Source organism: Pseudochaenichthys georgianus, chromosome 15 (assembly GCF_902827115.2).
Source record: "Pseudochaenichthys georgianus chromosome 15, fPseGeo1.2, whole genome shotgun sequence".
Taxonomy (NCBI): Eukaryota; Metazoa; Chordata; class Actinopteri; order Perciformes; family Channichthyidae; genus Pseudochaenichthys; species Pseudochaenichthys georgianus.
Genome location: NC_047517.1, coordinates 6318256 through 6338238, shown reverse-complemented (window position 1 = coordinate 6338238; position 19983 = coordinate 6318256). Strand labels below are relative to the sequence as shown.

Below are 19983 nucleotides of genomic sequence, written 5' to 3'. Positions count from 1 at the left end.
AACTATTTCAAGCATACTACGTCATAGAGCGGCGCAGAATGCTGGGCATTTAACATGCATTTAAACAGTCCTTTGGCGCCACTTGATGACTTAGTATACTTGAAATAGTTGCTCTGCAGCAGTTTTACTTGCGATTGAGAAACGGCCCAGGTTTTTGGGGGGTTTTCCAAAGATAAACGAGTCTTCTTCCACATAATACATGAGTAATACATGCGTCAATTCCGGCCGAAACGTACGGCTCCGCCCACTTTTGGGGGAAAACAGTGCTGTAATTTGAATGGCGGTTAATACAAAATGCTTACGTTTTTGCCAGCGCCGTATAGAGTAGAGATGGGTGAGCCCTGATTAATCCGGATCAACAAGTTCTCCAACTCATACGACCAAATGGGCCGATTGTTCGGGCCCTTATTACGACCAAATGTGTTGTTTGTTCAAGCGCTTAAACGTCCTATAATCATGTTTTAAAGTTTTCGCCCTCTAGTGCTCCCGTTGAATGCAAACGTTACAGATGGTCGTTTATTCACTAATAACCCTCTCTGTAAAATCCTAAATTGTAGGATCGTTTGGCCATTAAAACGCTTTTTGATTCGATTTCTAGCGAGAAGTGTATATTGTACTTTTAGAATCCACGTCCAGTTGATATGTAGGATCTATAGTTTGATAGATATTACGAAGATGATTTGAGGTATGCGGCAGCCTCCATGTAAAGTTACGGGTTGAAAACATTATTTGCCTTTACCGTTCTGTTTTAATTTCACACTAAAGTTAATAGTCATATTATGTTTGATATTATTATGTTTGATTAACTACACTGGGTGGAACTTTCGGAAACAGTTCTAAATTGGTTTAAATCCTACTTAAAGGACAGAAACAACTTTGTTTCTATCGGTAAATACACATCTGAGTTGACAAATATGACATGTGGGGTTCCTCAAGGCTCCATCTTGGGGCCTCTTCTCTTTAACATCTACATGCTACCACTGGCTCAGATAATGAATAACAACAAAATAAGTTACCATAGCTATGCAGATGACACACAAATCTACGTAACAATTTTACCAGGAGACTATGCTCCAATTCAAACACTGAGTAAGTGCATTGAACAAATCAATGACTGGATGTGTCAGAACTTTCTCCAATTAAACAAAGATAAAACTGAGGTAATGGTTTTTGGAGCCAAGGCAGAACGTTTAAAAGTTAGCGCTGAGCTTCAGTCTGCAATGTTCAAACCAACAGATAAAGCCAGAAATCTAGGTGTAGTCATGGACTCTGACCTGAGTTTCAACAGTCACATTAAAACAGTTACTAAATCCGCCTACTATCACCTAAAGAACATATCTAGGATTAAAAGACTAATGTCACAGCAGGATTTGGAAAAACTTGTCCATGCCTTTATCTTCAGTAGACTCGACTACTGCAATGGTGTCTTCACAGGTCTCACTAAAAAATCTATTAGAAAGCTGCAGCTGATTCAGAACGCCGCTGCTCGAGTCCTCACTAACACTAAGAAAGTGGATCACATCACTCCTGTTCTGAAGTCTTTACACTGGCTTCCTGTGTGTCAAAGAATAGATTTCAAAATACTGCTGCTGGTTTATAAAGCACTGAATGGTTTAGGCCAAAAATACATTACTGACCTCCTGCTAAACTATGAACCATCCAGATCTCTCAGGTCTTCAGGGACTGGTCAGCTTTCTGTCCCCAGAGTCAGAACTAAACATGGTAAAGCAGCGTTCAGTTATTATGCTCCAAATATGTGGAACAAACTCCCAGAAACCTGCAGGTCCGCTGCAACTCTGACTACTTTTAAATCCAGGCTGAAGACTTTTCTTTTTGTCGCTGCTTTTATTTGAACTATTCATATCTTAAACTGCACTGTAACTTTTATCCATGTACTTTTTCTTGTAATGTTTAATTGAACTATTTATATTTTAGACTGCACTGTAACTTTTAACCATGTATTTTTTTCTTAATGTTTATTTGATTAGCTTTTCTTTTTTAATGCTTAATGTCTTTTTTGTAAAGCACTTTGAATTGCCTTGCGTTGAAAAGTGCTCTATAAATAAACTTGCCTTGCCTTACACCACTGGTTTTTAACCCGCGCCACCTAGTGGTTAAAGCACGTTATTGAATGTTGTTGTTGAATAAGTTTTATTTGATGAAAACATTTAAATATTAAGAGTAGCCTATATACAAAATTGGGGGAAAGTAGAAGGCATGATAGAAATATAGAATAGAAAAAATCAAGAAGATACTGTAGTGATCTCTACAATAAAACAGTTTAGTGCAGGACGTCCAAAGATATTAACAGGAGGATGTGCAAAACAGACAAGCTAATAAGGCTTTATTTAAAAACATTAAAGATTACTTTAAGTTAAGGTCTTCTTTTAAATAAGAAAAAAACGTTGGGGTTATCCACAGATAAATATGCAGTCTGACAAAGTACTTATCGTCCAATATATTGCATAGTTTATTTTGGCACTTGACAATCACCTTCCCTGAATTTGACTCAGGTGGAACTAAAGTCTGATTTAAGGGTTGTTTATATTTCACATCATTAAATCAGAATCTGCAAAGTAACTAAAATAAATGTAGTGGAGTAAAAATACCAGGTTAACCTCTGAATTGTAGTGGAGTAGAACAAAGTAGTATGCTGCTATAACAAAAACATTTCCCAACTTGGGATCAATAAAGTATATCTTATCTTATCTTAAGATGATCGATGGCTACTGCCATATTTTCAAAATGTGCCTCTGAACCTTGACAAGTGCATGTTTCAGGCTTATCAATGAAAAACAGGAGGGGTTAAATAAAGCTCTTCTGACCTTAGGTGTCATGTGGGTATATTAATTCACCCATTTATTAATTTTATGTTTTACATTTAATAACACCACTGTGTTTCGTATCCCCTAAACCTCCAGGGTGTACACAGTTTAATACTGGCAACTTCTAATTGTGGGAAATACGAAAACGTCTTATAAAGAGACGTGCCATAGAACATGTTGCGAAACACACAATAGCCAGCATCAGAAGAGTTACGACAACGGAAGTCCAAAAACGGTTATCGTCACGTGGTTCATGTAGACGAGGATCGTTCCCCGGAAGTTCATGGCGGGCAATGTGAATGCATTGATAACAGGAGATAGAACTACGATGTTTGGTAATTATTAGTGAATAAAGGTTTTGATTTGCAATATTTATACAACAAATCGATATGTGTATGTATTTACATCAATATGTTAATATACTAATATTAAGTGATAATATTAGGATTAGTGTGAACAACTAGTTTACATGTTAGGCTAACAGTGCCTTGGTTAAAGAGCTTGTTGCTGTTTATGTATAGCTTTGAATTCTTTCAAACCAATATTATCTTCTTAAAGGAATGGTCCACTCATTAGATAATTAATCAAAACTTCAGTATTTAGTGAAACGTTATGTTTAAACCATACCCTGAAGAAATCAGCGATATTCCCCGGTAAATAATGATTTTATAGCTCTTTTTTATCAAGACCTGTATATTCCGTCTGGCCGCCGCCATGTTTGCCATTTTCAGTAGTCACGTGATGGTCGTGACGTCATCCATGCGTTCACTTTGTCAACACACGGAGTATTTCAGTTCGAACTCGTCAGCAGAGGAACAAGTTTTGACCAATGTGAAGAGATTGGATGGGGGAATTCAGCCATACATATCAGTATGACAATACGACACCCTCTGTCCGTAGACCCTCACATCGTACAAGGAAAAACTTCCGAAGAAAACCCCCAGTTTAAAGGGAACATGGGAGAAACCTCAGGGAGAGCAACAGAGGAGGGATCCCTCTCCCAGGACGGACAGACGTGCAATAGATGCCGTGTGTAAATTGAAAAGATAATACATTTGCAACATAGGTAGTCCAAATGTTTGGAAATGCATGTGTGTATAATGGGAAGATTATATAAGATACTATATGTATGCATGTAGTACCACCCTTGCTAGCGATTCCCTCTCTAGTTTAGCATACTCAGCTTCGTTGTCCCTGGCCATAGAATCACGATTTTATGGAGCCGGAAAAACTGGGGGGAAATACACACTAGCCGGTACTACGCTATATGGAAAGGCCACCAAAAACTGTCCTGGCCTGGACGTTAAAACGGGGCTAGCCGCTGCAATGGAAATGCGCTATAACATACCTTATTCTTACTCCGAGCACTACTTCTGCTCCTCCGTCGCTTCACACTTGCAGAGGGCGATTTCTCTACTGGCCGAACTGGTGTCCTGGTCGGTGATGACACCAGAAAGACCGATGGTACTGCATCTCCATTGAGTAATGGTTGTTCTTTAAATCCCATGTTATGTTTGATCATACTCTCAGAGTAGTCGTCCGGAAATGTGAAATGTTCGCTGCATACATGAGCCTGTAAATCTCTCGGTTCGGGCCGGCCACATTTCGCTAGCCACTGCCTCCGAATGTACTTCTTATGCTTACCTTTTGGCAACAGATGGAACCGAGCATTCCGTGGATTGTTCCTATCCGAATTATGGCAATATTTCGCGATACAGTGAGGCATATTTGAATAGAGAAACTACAGTAAATAACATGGAGATCAACGTGTCTTCGAAAACCAAACGCATGGATTACGTCATGTCCGGGAAATGGCGGCGCCCACAGTGTTGATGTTATTTCGGTATATAATCAGTTTAAAATCACTGATAATGTCATCGGATTAAAAAAAAAAAGAGAGAGACTGGCAGAGACTGGTCTGTTTTATCGGATGATAATTTTTAAAAAATGAGTGTCATGAGCATACCATTCCTTTAAACTGGTATGGTAGTCAGGAGCATCACTTTCTAATGTTTATTGATATATTTAGCAGGAGGGGATCTAAAGTAATGCTTTAAAATTCAGATTAGATTAATTTCTACCATTTTCTTAAATTCATGGTAGTTTCAGTAATCCCCTGGTAATTGAGGACACAAGTTATCTAAATGACTAATGTCATCTTTATGGCTTTCAGAAAGGACAGGAGACCGACAGGTGACTATCAAAGGACTAGCAGCAGCAGCAGCAGCAGCATGATGATGATGATGTTAAATGTGTTGTTTTAGGAACATCCATTGCAAATACATGGAATTCAATAAACATTGAATAGCATATCATGCAGTTTGTCAGTGCATTTTCCTCCGTGTTGTCCTGGTTTGCTGTGCTGCCTCCTCGTCGCCACCATGGTTTGCTGTGCTGCCTGGGGATGCTCAAATCTCTCCGAGAAAGGAGTACGAATGTACGGCTTCCCCACTGACACAGAGCGGAGGAAAAAATGGCTGGCTCAAGTCAGCAGGAGCAATTTCACGACCAACAGCAAAAAAAGATGTGATGTAATTATATACAAACACTGCATTTGCACTTTTTCACAAAACGAAAACCACACCATTGGGAAAGCTTAATCTTTTGTTTAATACAAAAAAACAGGGAAAGGCTTGAAAACAGAGTTGAGACTCAGGGTGCAGGTTGAGGGTCTCAGTGCAGGTATTCAGGCTCCATTGAATCCCCCTCTGGTTCTTGTGCTGAAAGAGGGATAAACAGACCGGAGAAAGGGTTATACACACCTATATAGCACACCTATTGGATGGGAAATGGCCTTGGGGAGATAAGGTGTGGTCTCTGTTCCCAACTGAAGTTATGGAACTTTATTATTTGTGAGTTTAACAAAGTATGACAAATGGCATCAGTAACAGATGTGATATGAATTTCTATAAAGTTGTCTCACATTCTTGGTCATATTTTATATACAGTATGTAATGAGTATAACATGTCCAGTAAGTATAAAGTGTTTCCTAATACTGTGTATTCAACCACTATGGAGTATGTATGTGGGCAGACAAAACTGAGTTGTTCTGTGTGTGAAGTAACCTCAAGTCACTCCGCAGGCACATTTTGATGCAGACTAGTTTTTCAAGACAAAAAAGGGCAAGACTAGGCTGAGAGCAGAGGCTATACCCACCATCTTCGTGCCCTGTGGTCAAAAAGAGAAGGGCCCCTGCACCACGATTCACCCCGGGACCTGTATCTACAAAGCCCATAGCTCATGATCACAGCTATAGTGTGAAAGGTGACACGGGTATAATAAGTATGAACTCTTAGTAACAAAAGTAATATTTCTTATTTTTAAGTGGTATAATATTTAAAATGTTCGAAAATGGACAGTGCCATGTCGTCTACTTACATTAGTCTCAAAGATTGAGGGAAGAAGGGATGAGGAGACTGAGAGAAAGGAAAGTGAGGGTGAAGAAAGAGAGGACATGGCTAGTGAGGAGAGACAGGGAGGGCGGACACCACCCACTCAGCCAGCAGCCAGTCAGCATACGAGGGAACCAGCAGCCAGTCAGCATACGAGGGAACCAGCAGCCAGTCAAACAGATCTATTAAAACAATTAAAGAGAAAATTAAAGAGCCAAGAAGGAATCACCAAAAAAGCAAAGGCTGCACTAAGAAAAATCAGGAAGGAAAATGCAGCTCTCAAGAAAACAATGAAAATTAGGGACAAGAAATATAAGAAAACGTTTTCAAAAGACCAACTTAAGGCATTAGGCAGACTCACCACAAAGGGGATGAAATGGAGCAATGAGACAATTAAGAAGGCTTTAAAAATTCGCTTTGGGTGCGGACCAACGGGTTACAAAACTCTGCAGGAATTGAAGATTCCCCTTCCAGGAATAAGGACACTGCAAAGAAGGATGCAATGTGTTAAGTTTGAGCCTGGTGTGTTGACAGAGGTCTTTGATTTCCTAAAATTGAAGGCAGATAGATTGACAGACCTTGAAAGGGAGTGTGTGTTGACCTTGGATGAAATTGCAATCACACCAAGTGTGGAGTTAGACATGATTACAGGCAAACTGTACGGTGATGTGACTTTACCAGGTCACACAGGGGTGGCAACACATGCTTGTGTGTTTATGTTGGCTGGAAACACAACACGGTGGAAGCAAGTAGTGGCATATCATTACACTGGCAATTCTACCAATGGAGCAGAGTACAGGCCAATCATTATTGATATAATACAGAGGGCAGCATCCATAGGGCTACATGTGCTTGATGTCACCACTGACATGGGTAGCCCTAACCGAGCCATGTGGAAATCCTTTGGGGTGGACCAAAATAAAACATCGGTGCCACATCCAGCAAAACCAGACAGGCAGCTTTATTTCATGCCCGATGTCCAACATCTGGTAAAAATGGAGTAAGAGAGGGACTTGAAAAACCTTGGTGGCTCTCTACTCATGTTGTTACAGTTGTCTTGGTTACAGCTCTCAAGTTTTTTTTGTTACCATTTCCACATCTTTAGAAAATATGAAATAAAAAATTGAAGTGAAATCAACCTCTTCTCTGGAGAACAAACTTTGATTTCTCTGTCTTGTGAGTTTGCAGTCTTGCTCCTCCACCTGTAACATCACTGCCCCTCCACCTACCATACAGTAGGTTACTAACAAGATTACTTATATAATACAGTGATAGAATACATGTTTAGTATCCTTACTTATAAAAAACAGTAGGGGGGGGGCTGGAGCCGGGGGCTGGACCCGTCCAATTCCAGTTTTCGAAAGTCTGCCGTGGTTCCATTCCATTTCATAGAGCTGTGTGCTCAGCGTAACCTTGTCCTGCCACTCTAACATCCAATCACAGGGCTTGATGACTAATCACGGGGTTTGTAAAGCAAGGCGGATGTTGTAGTCCCAAACGATAGCTGGGGATTCTGGGTAGTGTAGTGTCTTCGGAAACTTTAGTGTCTAAACTCCTAAAAAAACGATTTGTTTCTCTTAATCGAAGGTTAAAAACAAAAGCATTGTACACAATTTAAACCAATCAATAGTGTGTAATTAACAAGGATAAACTGATGTTTTTTAGTGGATGAGTAATGCAGATATCACCGTGTAATCATTTGACAGTGAGGGGAATATATCCGGTTTTATTATGAAAACTTCGAGACCGGAAATACTGTTTTCACCCACGCTAACTTTACATGGAAGCTGCATACTCGTTATCCTGGCGAGACCTCTAATCATCTTCGTAATATCTATCAAACTATAGATCCTACACATCGACTGGACGTGGATTCTAAAAGTACAATATACACTTCTCGCTAGAAATCTAATCAAAAAGCATTTTAATGGCCAAACTATTCTACAATTTAGGATTTTCCAGAGAGGGTTGGGAATATTTGTGAATAAACGGGAGCATGTTGTTTCTTACACGACCACTAGAGGTGCTACCCTTTAAAACGTGGCTATGGGTCGTAATCTAAACTGCTTAAACAATCGACCTATTTGGTCGTTTTTTGTAGGAGGACAGGCTGATCTCAGCAGGTTGAGGAAGGAATTAATAGAACGTGTAATCCCTTGGCCCCTTTACTCCATATGTTCGGTCTCCCAGGTTGATAATGGTTGAGGTCTTGGTTAAGTCCAAGCCTAGAATGATGGGGAATGCCAGGTTGTTGTCATCGATGATGTATGTTTCTAGCGACCACATCATGTCATGCCAGCCGTAGTAGCTGTACCTTTCCTCAGGCTCCATGGCATGTCTTCCCGTCAGCCAGAGCAAAGCTTTGGTTCTCACTGGGCTTCAGTTGCTCCCCCTTCCGGACTACATCCATCCGGCTGTGCCGCATGAGGGAATATGTTCACGCAGTGTCAAAAACAGCTTTACACTGCACTCCTCTCACCTCTACGGGGACATGTAAGAGATTTACTTGATTTCTCTTCCCTCGCTGCACTATGGTCAGTACATCAGCAGGTTTCTTAGTGCTCCACTTTTCCTGGGGCCTGTTTTGTTCAATTTCCCTTTTGCTTTTTGTTGATCCACTTTTCCACAATATTCTTTTGAAGCTGTGAAATCTTTTTTCACTAATGTGCCTATAGACAACAGTTGGTTCACGGTTCTGACAGTGCCCCGAAGGCAACCAGCTATTTTGGGATTACAGTTGTTGAGTATTTTCCTCACCAACTCCGCCTCGGTGATATCCGGCTTCCACCGTAGACAAAGGGCTCGGTAATCATAGGCAAAATCCCTCAAACACTGTTCGGGTAACTGCACCATATCCCTCAACTTCTCCTCTACTTCCATGAGGTAATCAGGAGGTAGGAAAGTTGTATGAAAAGCTTCTTTGAATTCTGGCCAGTTGTGGACTGTGAGTTTTGCTACAGTACACAGCACCAACTATGCGCTGGCCCCTTAAGAACAGCAGATAAAGCCATTAGCTCTGCATCTGTTAATGGCCTAAGTTCAAGGAATGTTTCACAGCGATCCACACAGTTCTAAACCTCTCCAACCTCCCTGGAACCACCAAAAGAAGGGAAATCCATATGAATGACAGGCTTTGAATCAACCTGATCTCACCAGAATGCGTGACTCCACCACGACACCTTAACACCGCATTGCGTGGTGGACTCACGACCTTTGTTACATTTAGTGTCTGCACCACGCAAACAACCCCAATGTAAAGTGAATGAGGCTCTTTTGTCGTGGTGCACACACGCATTTCTACAACGTCCTGCAGTGAGCTTTTATTCTATAAAACGTTTTTAAAATCTACTTTATAGCTTGTAGTAACTCACGGGAGGCTTCTTTTATTTTATTTGTATTCATAATCATTTTTATTTTTCGTCAAAATGTATTATGGTGCATTAGTTACGAATGTTTGTTCTAAAAAAACAGTGCATTGTGTGTAATACAACTGTGATTTTTATTAAATTAGTTGGTGTTTAAGGAAGGCCAGAGCTTCAGCTGTGTCAAATAGATTGTTCCCTTTTAGTTAACGTTTTTTAAAAGAACATTATATTCCGATTTGATCATGTCCCCTTTATTGTATTACGGAGAGCAATGTGAGCATCCATTCCCATTGGATAACGGAGGATTTCTTCAGGCTCATTCTCTTCTAAGTGTGCTCCCATATTCTGTTGTACATTTTCTTCAGAAGCCATTGCCTGACTATGGTTATTTTTACAAAAGTATAGAACAGGTTTTTCTTATCCAATCAATACAATTCAACACATATGCTTGGAGTGTCTCAGTAAACAAAAACAATTACCGCAGCGCCTATCTGAATTGGTAGTTTCAAAATCTAAATAATAACAGATTTGTAAATCTGTAACGGTCAACCATCACAAATATCTCTGTTAAATAAACACACAAGGGGTTCTTGATAGGAAATAATATTATAAAGGAAAAATAGAACTGATAAACGGAAAATCTACTCTTTCCACAAAATAGTCCTGCACGGAAGTGTATTTAGCTTACTACTGTCTACACATCCACACATTCACAACAATAAACAAAGACAGGTTTTATACGTTATTCAATTATATTGACAGTTTTCCTGCCAAGCAAAACACAAACAAAACTCAAACAAAAAGTCTGCTCGGCGATAAACCGAAATTGTCTTTACTGCCTAATGCAGGCCACTATAATAGGCCTATAGTTCATTGAAAAAAAGCTGTTGCTCCTGCGCCCGTCGGCAGCAAAACACGGAAATGTTTGTCGGCCTATTTCGGCTATAAACCACAAAAAAGGAAAACACGATGATCGGCGTGTGACAAAGGATCGATCGATCTCACCCTGTGTTGGAGAGAATCTCTCTCTCTCTATCTGTGCGCGTCCTCTCCACGGAGACGTGCTTCCAGGTTGGTCGATGCAATATCCACATACGGTTACTTTCAGTTACTTCCCCCGTTGCATTTTAACATGCTGAGGAAACTTAAATGTCCCGCTGAATACCCGCATTCACCACACACACACACTTCCTCCTCCCGTGAGAACCAACCATGGCGTCCAGGTGACGGGCCCACTAAGAACCCACTTAAGAAGCCTCTGCGCGCCGCGACAGGTGACTATCGCAGATGAGGCTTAATGACCCACACCCTCAAACCGTACATAACAGTGGACATTAACAACTGCAGTTGCGATGATAATATACATGTATCATAGATAGTTCATTTCACTTCATGATACACAGCATGCCTTAAACATTTTCCCCTGCCACTAGAAGAAACACCTTAAATCAATGTGCGGCCGTCACAGTGTGATCCATGTGAATTTATTCCTGGAAAAACATGGATTGGCCAAAATAAATTTTGACAGTATTTTCTGTTAAATGGAGCAGTGATTTGTAAGTATCGCCTCTGGACCGAGCTCTTTTACACATCATGTCCTAGAAATATAAAGTAGCCTATATATAAGATAATGCTTAATTAGCACATTTAAATATTGCATACCAAAAACGTTGTTAAATCCAAATGAATTGTCTCACAATGACTTCTCTACAATTGCAATGCACGTGTCCTGCCTCAGGAGGGCGTGAGAGAGAGGAATATGTTGGACTGAGAATATGAGAACGGTTTTTGAGATACATTTGATGAATGACATTTGTATCAGGAATACAAATGTCATTCATCAAATGTATCTCAAAAACCGTCAACCATCAATCGTTTTTAAATACTTGAAATTAACATTGTGTGTATAATATACATTTTTGTGCAGCAAAGAAAATTATCTTTTGACTTTAATACACACAGTTAAGCTGCTCTCACACACACACACACACACACACACACACACACACACACACACACACACACACACACACACACACACACACACACACACACACACACACACACACACACACACACACACACACACACACACACACACACACACACACACACACACACACACACACACACACACATATAAGTTCACCTACTGAATTAAAAAAAGGACAAATGAACCAAAGAAAGTGAAAACCATGGGGAGAAGTAACAGTAATGATTCAAACTTGTTTTATATAACTGTAAATTACTGTTTTTCTGTAGTCTGACAACGTAATCCATTACTCCCCATGGAATGGAAATGCAAATTTCACATTTAGGTGCTTTTAAAATTAAAAAAGTACTTCATATCAGTCATCAAAGCTATCTTTATATAATGTCCTAACTGCAAAAAAACTATTCAGAAAAATATAGAAATAATTCTATTCACCTGAGAATTGTTTGGAATTTAAAAATACTCTATAAATCAGCATGTTTTTTGCGACATTTTATTTCTCAAGCATGCTTTGCTTCAATGGAAGTTTTGATTTTAATTTTTTTTTTTTTTTTATTTGAGTTGTTTTTGACTTAATTTATATTTGTGCACATCATGCTCTTAAAGTACCTCTTCACGAGTCTTTGTTCTGGTTTACAACTGCTTTTTATTTGGAAAAAAACAAAAAATCTCAAGTGCAAACGCTTTTATATATAAAACGTTATCAGGAGAATAAAAGACTCTCACAGTTCCTGTCCAAAAATGTTTCTACAGTATATGAAATTATAAGAGAGTCTTTACTAACGTTTGATGATGAGCGTTGTTGTTTTTCGAGGGAAGACTGAGCAATCTGTAGGCCTACTATAAAGCCATTTGTATACAAATGAAATGAAAAAGAGATCTATGATCTCAATGGGACCAATCTGGATAAATAAAGGTTTGAAATGAAATGAAATGAAATCAGGTTAAAAGATAATAACACATTGGTCCATAACTTAAATTCAGAATGGATCAATGTGGTCAATTACATGGAATGGAAGAATAACTGAATTAAGTAAAAAATTAAGTTCATATCTTTGACAACAGATGTGAAAAAAGGGTGAGTTATAGAACACAAAACATGAAGACCCTGTGGTAACACGTGACAATGACTGTATTACTTTGATTTATCCGTTATCTGATTGCTATATCCTGTAAGTTATTGGTTATCAGTTTTTTCTCTTTTTTTCTACTTTACTAATGTGTATGTATGTATGCCCTGATTCCATATCATTTCCTGTAATGCATTAAACAAAAGAAGAAAAGGCCTTTTAAAGTTCCGGTGCGTCCCACCAGAGGGCGCCGCTGCCCACATTATCCGGGCTTCATTCAGAGTCCCAGTGCACTCACTATTTAAAATACAATCAAATGTTAGAAAGCAGTTTTTAAACCTCTCACTTCACTTTAATTGTGTGTTTAAAGTTAAAGACTGTAAATCTGACAACACAAAATGAATACATGTTTTAGGATCAAGGTGTGAAATTCTAATTAAGTAAAAATAATAATACCATTGTATTGCTCTTTGTATTTTTTACATGTCCTGTTATTTAGTGAGTATATATGTAAGTGCATATTTTGAATGTGTGATGGTTGTTTAAAGGCCAGACGGGCTCACGGGATGTGAGTGGTGACTCTTCACATCCACTGCCTGCAATAAGCGTCTTTTTGTCCAAACATCTGCTTATCTCCCCTGTCACTGCTCTGTCAATTCCCCTTCGTGTGGAGGTTACACACAGATAAGATTATCTCTACGCTGTTTATTAACCTATTTCCCTTCCATAGCAGGACAAAGAGCTGCGGTGTGTAACGGCCATCAGCAGGCCAACAAGACGTTAAAGTCACCATGTAAAGCATAAATCAGATCATAGTCCTCTGGCCTGCTCTGAGCAACAGGTTCACTTTTAATTTACTATTACAAATCAAATTAATTTGTCTCTTCTCTTTTCATTATTTGTCGATTGTTATTAGTTATTTTAAGTATCTAAGCGTTCATTGTGTATGCCATGTAATCAAAGAATTTCTTAAAAAGCAAATAAAGAAATAAAATATATATACATTTTCTTTATATATTCTAGAATATATTGCAAAGGCGCATGTAGTGTTCTTTGTTTTGTTGTTTTTGTCGTTATTCGTTAAGCATTATTTTTGTTGTTGTTGATATGATTTCACCAATAGGCCTATATTGCCATTTATTTTTATTTGAATTAGAAATAATGCAGTGTCAGTCAATCGAATAAATAAAATTCTTTATGGGTTTAACATTGTCTTCCAATAATTATCCATCAAGATTATTTTTGGCTCTCCATTCGTCTTAGTGCGCGCCACGGTCTGTTCCTCTAACGGATCTGAGTTTAAGAGTTTAAACTTTAAATTGCTTGTGAATTTAGGAGATATAAATTGGAATCATTATGTTAAATCTCGATTATGGTCTGGCGATAACGGGCTGTTTGGCTGCAGAGGAGCCGCAGAAAGTGCCAATCGTTCCCTCATTGATCTCACATGGGTCAGCCGCAGCTGCTTTAAGTCACTCACATTTACTCAAACGAAGGGATGTCAGATCTGAACAAAATTACAAGGGTGTTTTTTTTTCAAAAGCTTCTCCTATGATTATTTTAGAAAGACTTTAAAACAAGGTAATAAAACCAATGTATAGCCCATGATCACGGGGAATGCACTGATATGAATTAGAAATAGAGGGCCATTTGCAGAATTAGAAAACGTGTGTACTGCATCCCTTGAAGAAATACTGTCAGAATTGTGAATCACCTCGCGTTGAAAACCTTTTAAAACCCACACTATTTCCCCGGTGAGCAAGGTGCATTTGCTGAAGCCTTTCAGATGCTAACACAGGCCATATTTCACTCTTACTACCTTCTGCATCTCCATAAAACATTACAGCACTCCCAGTGATGACTGAGCCTCACACCTCCCGTAATAACGCAGTTTGTCTGGAAACACTGATTATCTCTGTTATAAAACACGGCTGTCCTTTAAAATACGTTATACTTTATAATGATCCACTCTTCTTTTATCTGACGGCTGTTTTTTCCTCATTTTGTTCAGGAAAAACATGAAATGACATGAAATAATGGCGATGTTCAACATGGGGTAAAGTGAGTGAGACCGTAATCTTTTACGAAGGCAGATTACAACACGGGTTGGAATAACTCAGTTAATCCAGATCCCAATCTCCAAAGTACCAGGGTCCATCACGGAATGGTGTGCGGCGGGAAATAAAAATATATAAAACGCGATGATTGTTTGAAACCTCTTACCGCATATCATATCAAACATATCAACAAAAATACATTTTACAATTCTGCAAAAGAAAAATCAAGTTGAATGATATTTTCCCCCTGACCTCCTTTTAAAAATAATTAACTTTAGTTTTAGACATTGGGGGTCCGTCCTCGCGCCCGCCGGATGCCGCTTCTACTTTAATATACTCACACTGTCTGCGGTAACAGTTTATAATGTAAATGCATATTCTTTGTCATATGTGGAAACAATGATTTCCGCGGTGCGAGGCGCATCATTAACGGCACCGCTAAAGATCTTAATAGAGTGTGGCTGCTGGTGCGTTCAAGGTCTCCTCCGACGATTCATAACGCGTTGGACAACGTTACAGTTGTAGTTTCACTCAAGGATCAAATTAGTTCTAGCCTATTTATATTTATAGTTAATTTTTACATTATTGTATTTCTATTTTCTTCTAGAATAGTCGAAAAAAAAATTCAGCTACATCAGGCATGACCTTTTTGAACATAAATTCAAATTACAAAACAGCTTCTTTCTTTTTTTAAAAGGTGAACAACTTTAAATAGGCAAACAGATTATATAGCCTGTGCTTCCGGTAATAGCTATTTCGTATGTGTAGCTGTTCTGTCATTTGTCCGCAACATGGATCATCTATCATAAGTAAATCCAGTCAGTCCCTATAAACCACCGAGCTTGGTCGTTCATACGCAGTTTAACTGGAAGCTACTATTTCCGACAGCACGTCAAGGCATCAACCGTCCAAAGAAGCCGCATGTATAAACAGCGGGGCCTCTGTCTCCTCCAATCAAAGCGCGGTCCCACTCAGCTCCGTCCAATGGGAATAGCGCGCGTGCAGGTGGCTGCACTATTATCAGAGGGTCCCGCTTCACTCCCAGGCTAGAGCGAATCAATTTATGGAAAGACAAGTCGACCCTTTAATGGTTCCCATCACAACCACTAAAAACATCATCAGACCGGCCGACTTCCGCGAGGACTCCTGTGGCGGACGCATGCAGCTTTCTCCCAGCTGACAACCGACCATAACAACCCGCGGAGAGAATTTTTGGGACTTTCACCGAGCTCTTCCCTTCCCAAGAGAGAATAGAAGTTCGCTTTTTTAAGTTTTGCAACATTTCCAGAGTCTGCTTCTTCTTCACCCAGGATACTTTCACAGAAGGTGGTGCAGTGGCCTGGCTCCTGAACCTCTGCGCCTTCATTTACTCTCATTAGCTTTGTTTATTTCCTGTTTTCATCCAAACACATTTGGTGGTTCATGTTCACAAATGTTAGCGGTCGGGCAAATGGATGCTAACCGGCAGAGTGCTTTCGTCCTGGGCAGCACCCCGCTGGCGGCGCTGCACAACATGACCGAGATGAAGAACTCCCTGTTCCCGTACGCGCTGCAGCAGAGCCCCGGGGGCTTCAAGGCGCCTCAGTTCTCCTGTCTCAACTCCCAATTTGCCGGGGGGACCCCGCACGGAATAAGCGACATCCTGGGGAGACCCATCAACGCTGCCGGACAGCTGCTCTCCGCGTTCCCGCGGATAAACGGCCTGGCCAGCACCGCCGCCGCCGCCGCCGCAGCAGCCGCGGGGATGTACTTCAGCCCCGCCATGTCGCGGTACCCCAAGCCCCTGGCCGAGCTGCCGGGGAGGGCGCCCATCTTCTGGCCCGGGGTGATGCAGGGCAACCCCTGGAGGGACCCGCGGCTCCATTGTCCATGTAAGTCCTGTCTGAGGGGCTCTCTGTGAGAACACTTTCAGTTTTTGAATTGTATAAATTCAGGGGAAGCCAAAGCAGAGGTGCGGTTGTAAAATATGTAGCTGTGTTTCTCTCTATGTGATATTAGCCTGTATTTAAAGATGTAACTGTCCAGCAAACACACACACAAACAAAAATAGCTAGACTAAATTGTACAGATTTCATAGCCCCTCTAAATGTATTGAAAATATGTGTATAGCTGTATAAAAGGAATACATATTATTAGTAGTATTATTATTAGGCATATAATCACCATAGCATTGACACTCAATTCTAATGTGATTCTTGGCAGGACATTTCAACTTGTAAAATTAAAACTATAAAAGCACCATGGTAAATAATTTGTCAGTATGCTACACTCACCATGTAGGCTAGCCCAGACACACATTACCACCCTAGGGTTATTTAGAGTTGATTTTGAGGAGCATCACATTTAAAACAACATGCGTTATCGATATAAACAGCTGTCTGCGCCCTCACTCTGTATGTAACCATACTTCCTTGTATTTATGTGTGCAGCTCAAGCTATGATGTTGGACAAGGACGGGAAGAAGAAACACTCCAGACCGACCTTCTCAGGGCAGCAGATCTTTGCCCTGGAGAAGACTTTCGAGCAGACCAAATACCTGGCCGGGCCGGAGAGAGCCCGGCTGGCCTACTCTCTGGGCATGACCGAGAGTCAAGTCAAGGTAAACACCTGCTCGTTCGTTATTCAAATAGAAACAGGTTTCACTTTCCTGCAATCTGAGAACTATGAATTTGGCACAGGCCACGATAATAAACGGTGTGTGATCGATCACATATATAACCTAATATTATTTATATTTGTAAATAAGGTTGCTGTTATAATTTGTATTATTTGTTATTTATGTTATGCATACAGGATTATTTACACCTGTTTCGATTAGTTTGATTTCTGATGTCTTGTTATTGGACCTGTTGAGCATCGTTTCGCCTCTGCTCCTCTACAGGTTTGGTTTCAGAACAGAAGGACCAAATGGCGGAAGAGACACGCGGCAGAAATGGCCACGGCCAAGAAGAAGCACGACTCCGAGACGGAGAAAATGAAGGAGAGCTCGGATAACGAGGACGACGACGAGTACAACAAACCGCTGGACCCAAACTCAGACGACGAGAAAATCACGAGACTGTTGAAAAAGCATAAGGCCACCAACCTGGCGCTGATCAGCCCCTGCAGCAACAGCTCGGACACCTTGTGATGCCCACAGCTGGGGGGGCACAGTAGGGGAGGGGGCCACAGAGACACGTCTTTCTGAACCCCATCCCACCTGACACTTCGAACATGCGCCTGATGGGATCGCATCGTGCTCAGACAGAGCGAGAAAATGCGTAAAAACCGCTGTTGAGCACGAAAGACGCGCTCACCAAAACATGTCCAGAGACGCTTTGGCAGCATCCAAACTTACCGACAGTGTAAACACGGAGAGGACACTACTGTCCGAACTCAACAAGACTGTGATTCAGCTGAAAGGACAACATAATACTGGAAAATGTTTGGCGACGCAAATCAGATTTTTACGCATTCAACTGGAGTTTTAACCACAGGTGTAAATGTAAAGAAACTATTATATACACACAATCCGGATCACTGTTGGCTCATTACTTGTTGACTTTTATTCCTCAAGCTGCTCCTCTTTATGTAATTCATGACACTTGTTACATTATTTCCCGCGCCACCTCTACCCAAGATTAGCAGCTTCTGTCACCTCTCCAGCCAAGAGGGCCATCCATTTAGCCTCCAGCGAGAGAGTGGATGTTCCTGTTAATTGGTTTTCACTATATTTTCATCTGAAGGAAAAAGACAGCTTTTTTTTTATTATTCTGAAACCACACTTTTAGATCATTCAGCCTTAATGCAATTTGGGTTGAAGAAAAAGTAAATGTAGCTTTGAGAGGTGTCTGTACGCTTTTAACAGATGTATTAGCAGACTGTGGTCCGGATCCCAGACGCATGTTTCATATGGCAGGTGTAGACGGGCCTGTGACGCTTCTAAAGCTCAGTTTAACCAGGGTATCCACTGTCCTAAAGGCACGAGGCCGCAGGTTTGACACGAATGAATGATTTGTGCTGCAGCCTAAAGATGAGATGAGATTGTATATATTTTTTACTGAATAAGTTATGTTGTTTCAACCAGTGGAAACGTGGCAGCCGGACGCGTTTACAGATAAACCTGCTGCTTCCTTTGTGTTTCTGCAGTGTGTCGGACCATGGTCCGTCCGGTACCGGCACACCGCTGTAACCCGCTGCTGTAAATACCTGTAAAGCTAACAGAACACTCTGCATCATCTGGCCTCACTCAGCGGCAGAACACCGGCCAACGTTTCTGCTGGAATTAAAGAGTATTATTGCTTCCGGGAAGGTTATAGGAAGAAGAAAAAAACAACACTTTGTATTATGAATAAATTATTTAACAAGCATTTCTGTTGTATTACGGGTTTTGTTTTAATGTATGGGCTTAATATAAATTAAAGATAAATTCACGACTATCAATAATCGAATGTCATTATTATTGGCAACAATTGTGCTTTTAGGGCTTCATGCTGATTTAAAGTCTGAAGCGAATTTGATTATGAAAAAGGAAATGTTATTTAATTATTTTAATTATTATTGATATTATTAATAGTAATACGATGATCATGATGGCACAAAGCACCTCCTTTAGTTTGATTCAGTTAGCGTGTTTATCATTAAACAGGGTTATTTTCTAAAACGCAAAATGTATTTAAAAAGGGAAATTATCTATAGGTCCAACTTTTCTTTCATTAGGTGGTATTATAATAATATTGGTATTACAACCAAATTATTAGCATTATTATAATCAAATATTAATGTATTAATATAATCACAGCATTCTCAAATGTTAAATAATTGGCAATTATTCAAAACTTATATTTTGTATCAAATGATAGATATGTGTCCGTTATTATATACAAGCACTAAGTAACATTTAAAAAAAATCAAAGCTCAAAAATAGTGTTTTCTTGAAATACCGGATGTTTTATTTTTAAAATGTTTCCCAACTCGGAATTCATTTTCTATTTTGGCCCTTCTAGCTTCCTGTGGGCAGCCAGTCTGACCTGTAGTTCAGGTCTTTATTAATACACTGAAGGAGATGATATTGTTTATTATATATTTAATCTGGAGTTCCTGACAGCAGAACGCCCCCCCTGTCCGGCAGGAGGTACTACACCTGTGTTCCTCCTGCAGGTTGTATCAACGGCTTGCTGCAGTCTCCTTGGAGCAGAAATCAGAAGTCATAAAATCAGATCCCACTGAGGAGGGATTTATAAATCATGCAGAAGTGAACAGCTGCTGTCACACTGCAGGGAGAAAAGGATTTATCCAGAA

General features: G+C 40.2%; 1 protein-coding gene across 1 annotated transcript; it reads left to right on the top strand.

Moving 5' to 3' along the window:
- Window positions 1-15773: 15773 nt before the first annotated feature.
- nkx6.2 (NK6 homeobox 2) lies at window positions 15774-19056 on the top strand. Its single transcript, XM_034101210.1, has 3 exons — window positions 15774-16574; window positions 17133-17302; window positions 17585-19056. Exons 1-3 carry the CDS (start codon window positions 16136-16138, stop codon window positions 17831-17833), a joined length of 858 nt encoding a protein of 285 aa, XP_033957101.1. The 5' UTR covers window positions 15774-16135; the 3' UTR covers window positions 17834-19056.
- The last annotated feature ends 927 nt before the right edge of the window (window positions 19057-19983 follow it).

What these genes read in the sequence shown, in the direction of transcription:
- nkx6.2 (XM_034101210.1), top strand. Translation starts at nt 16,136, where the DNA reads ATGTTAGCGGTCGGGCAAATGGATGCTAACCGGCAGAGTGCTTTCGTC. An exon ending in CCCGCGGCTCCATTGTCCAT is followed by an intron (nt 16,575 to 17,132) that starts GTAAGTCCTGTC and finishes TTATGTGTGCAG; the next exon opens with CTCAAGCTATGATGTTGGAC. An exon ending in TGACCGAGAGTCAAGTCAAG is followed by an intron (nt 17,303 to 17,584) that starts GTAAACACCTGC and finishes GCTCCTCTACAG; the next exon opens with GTTTGGTTTCAGAACAGAAG.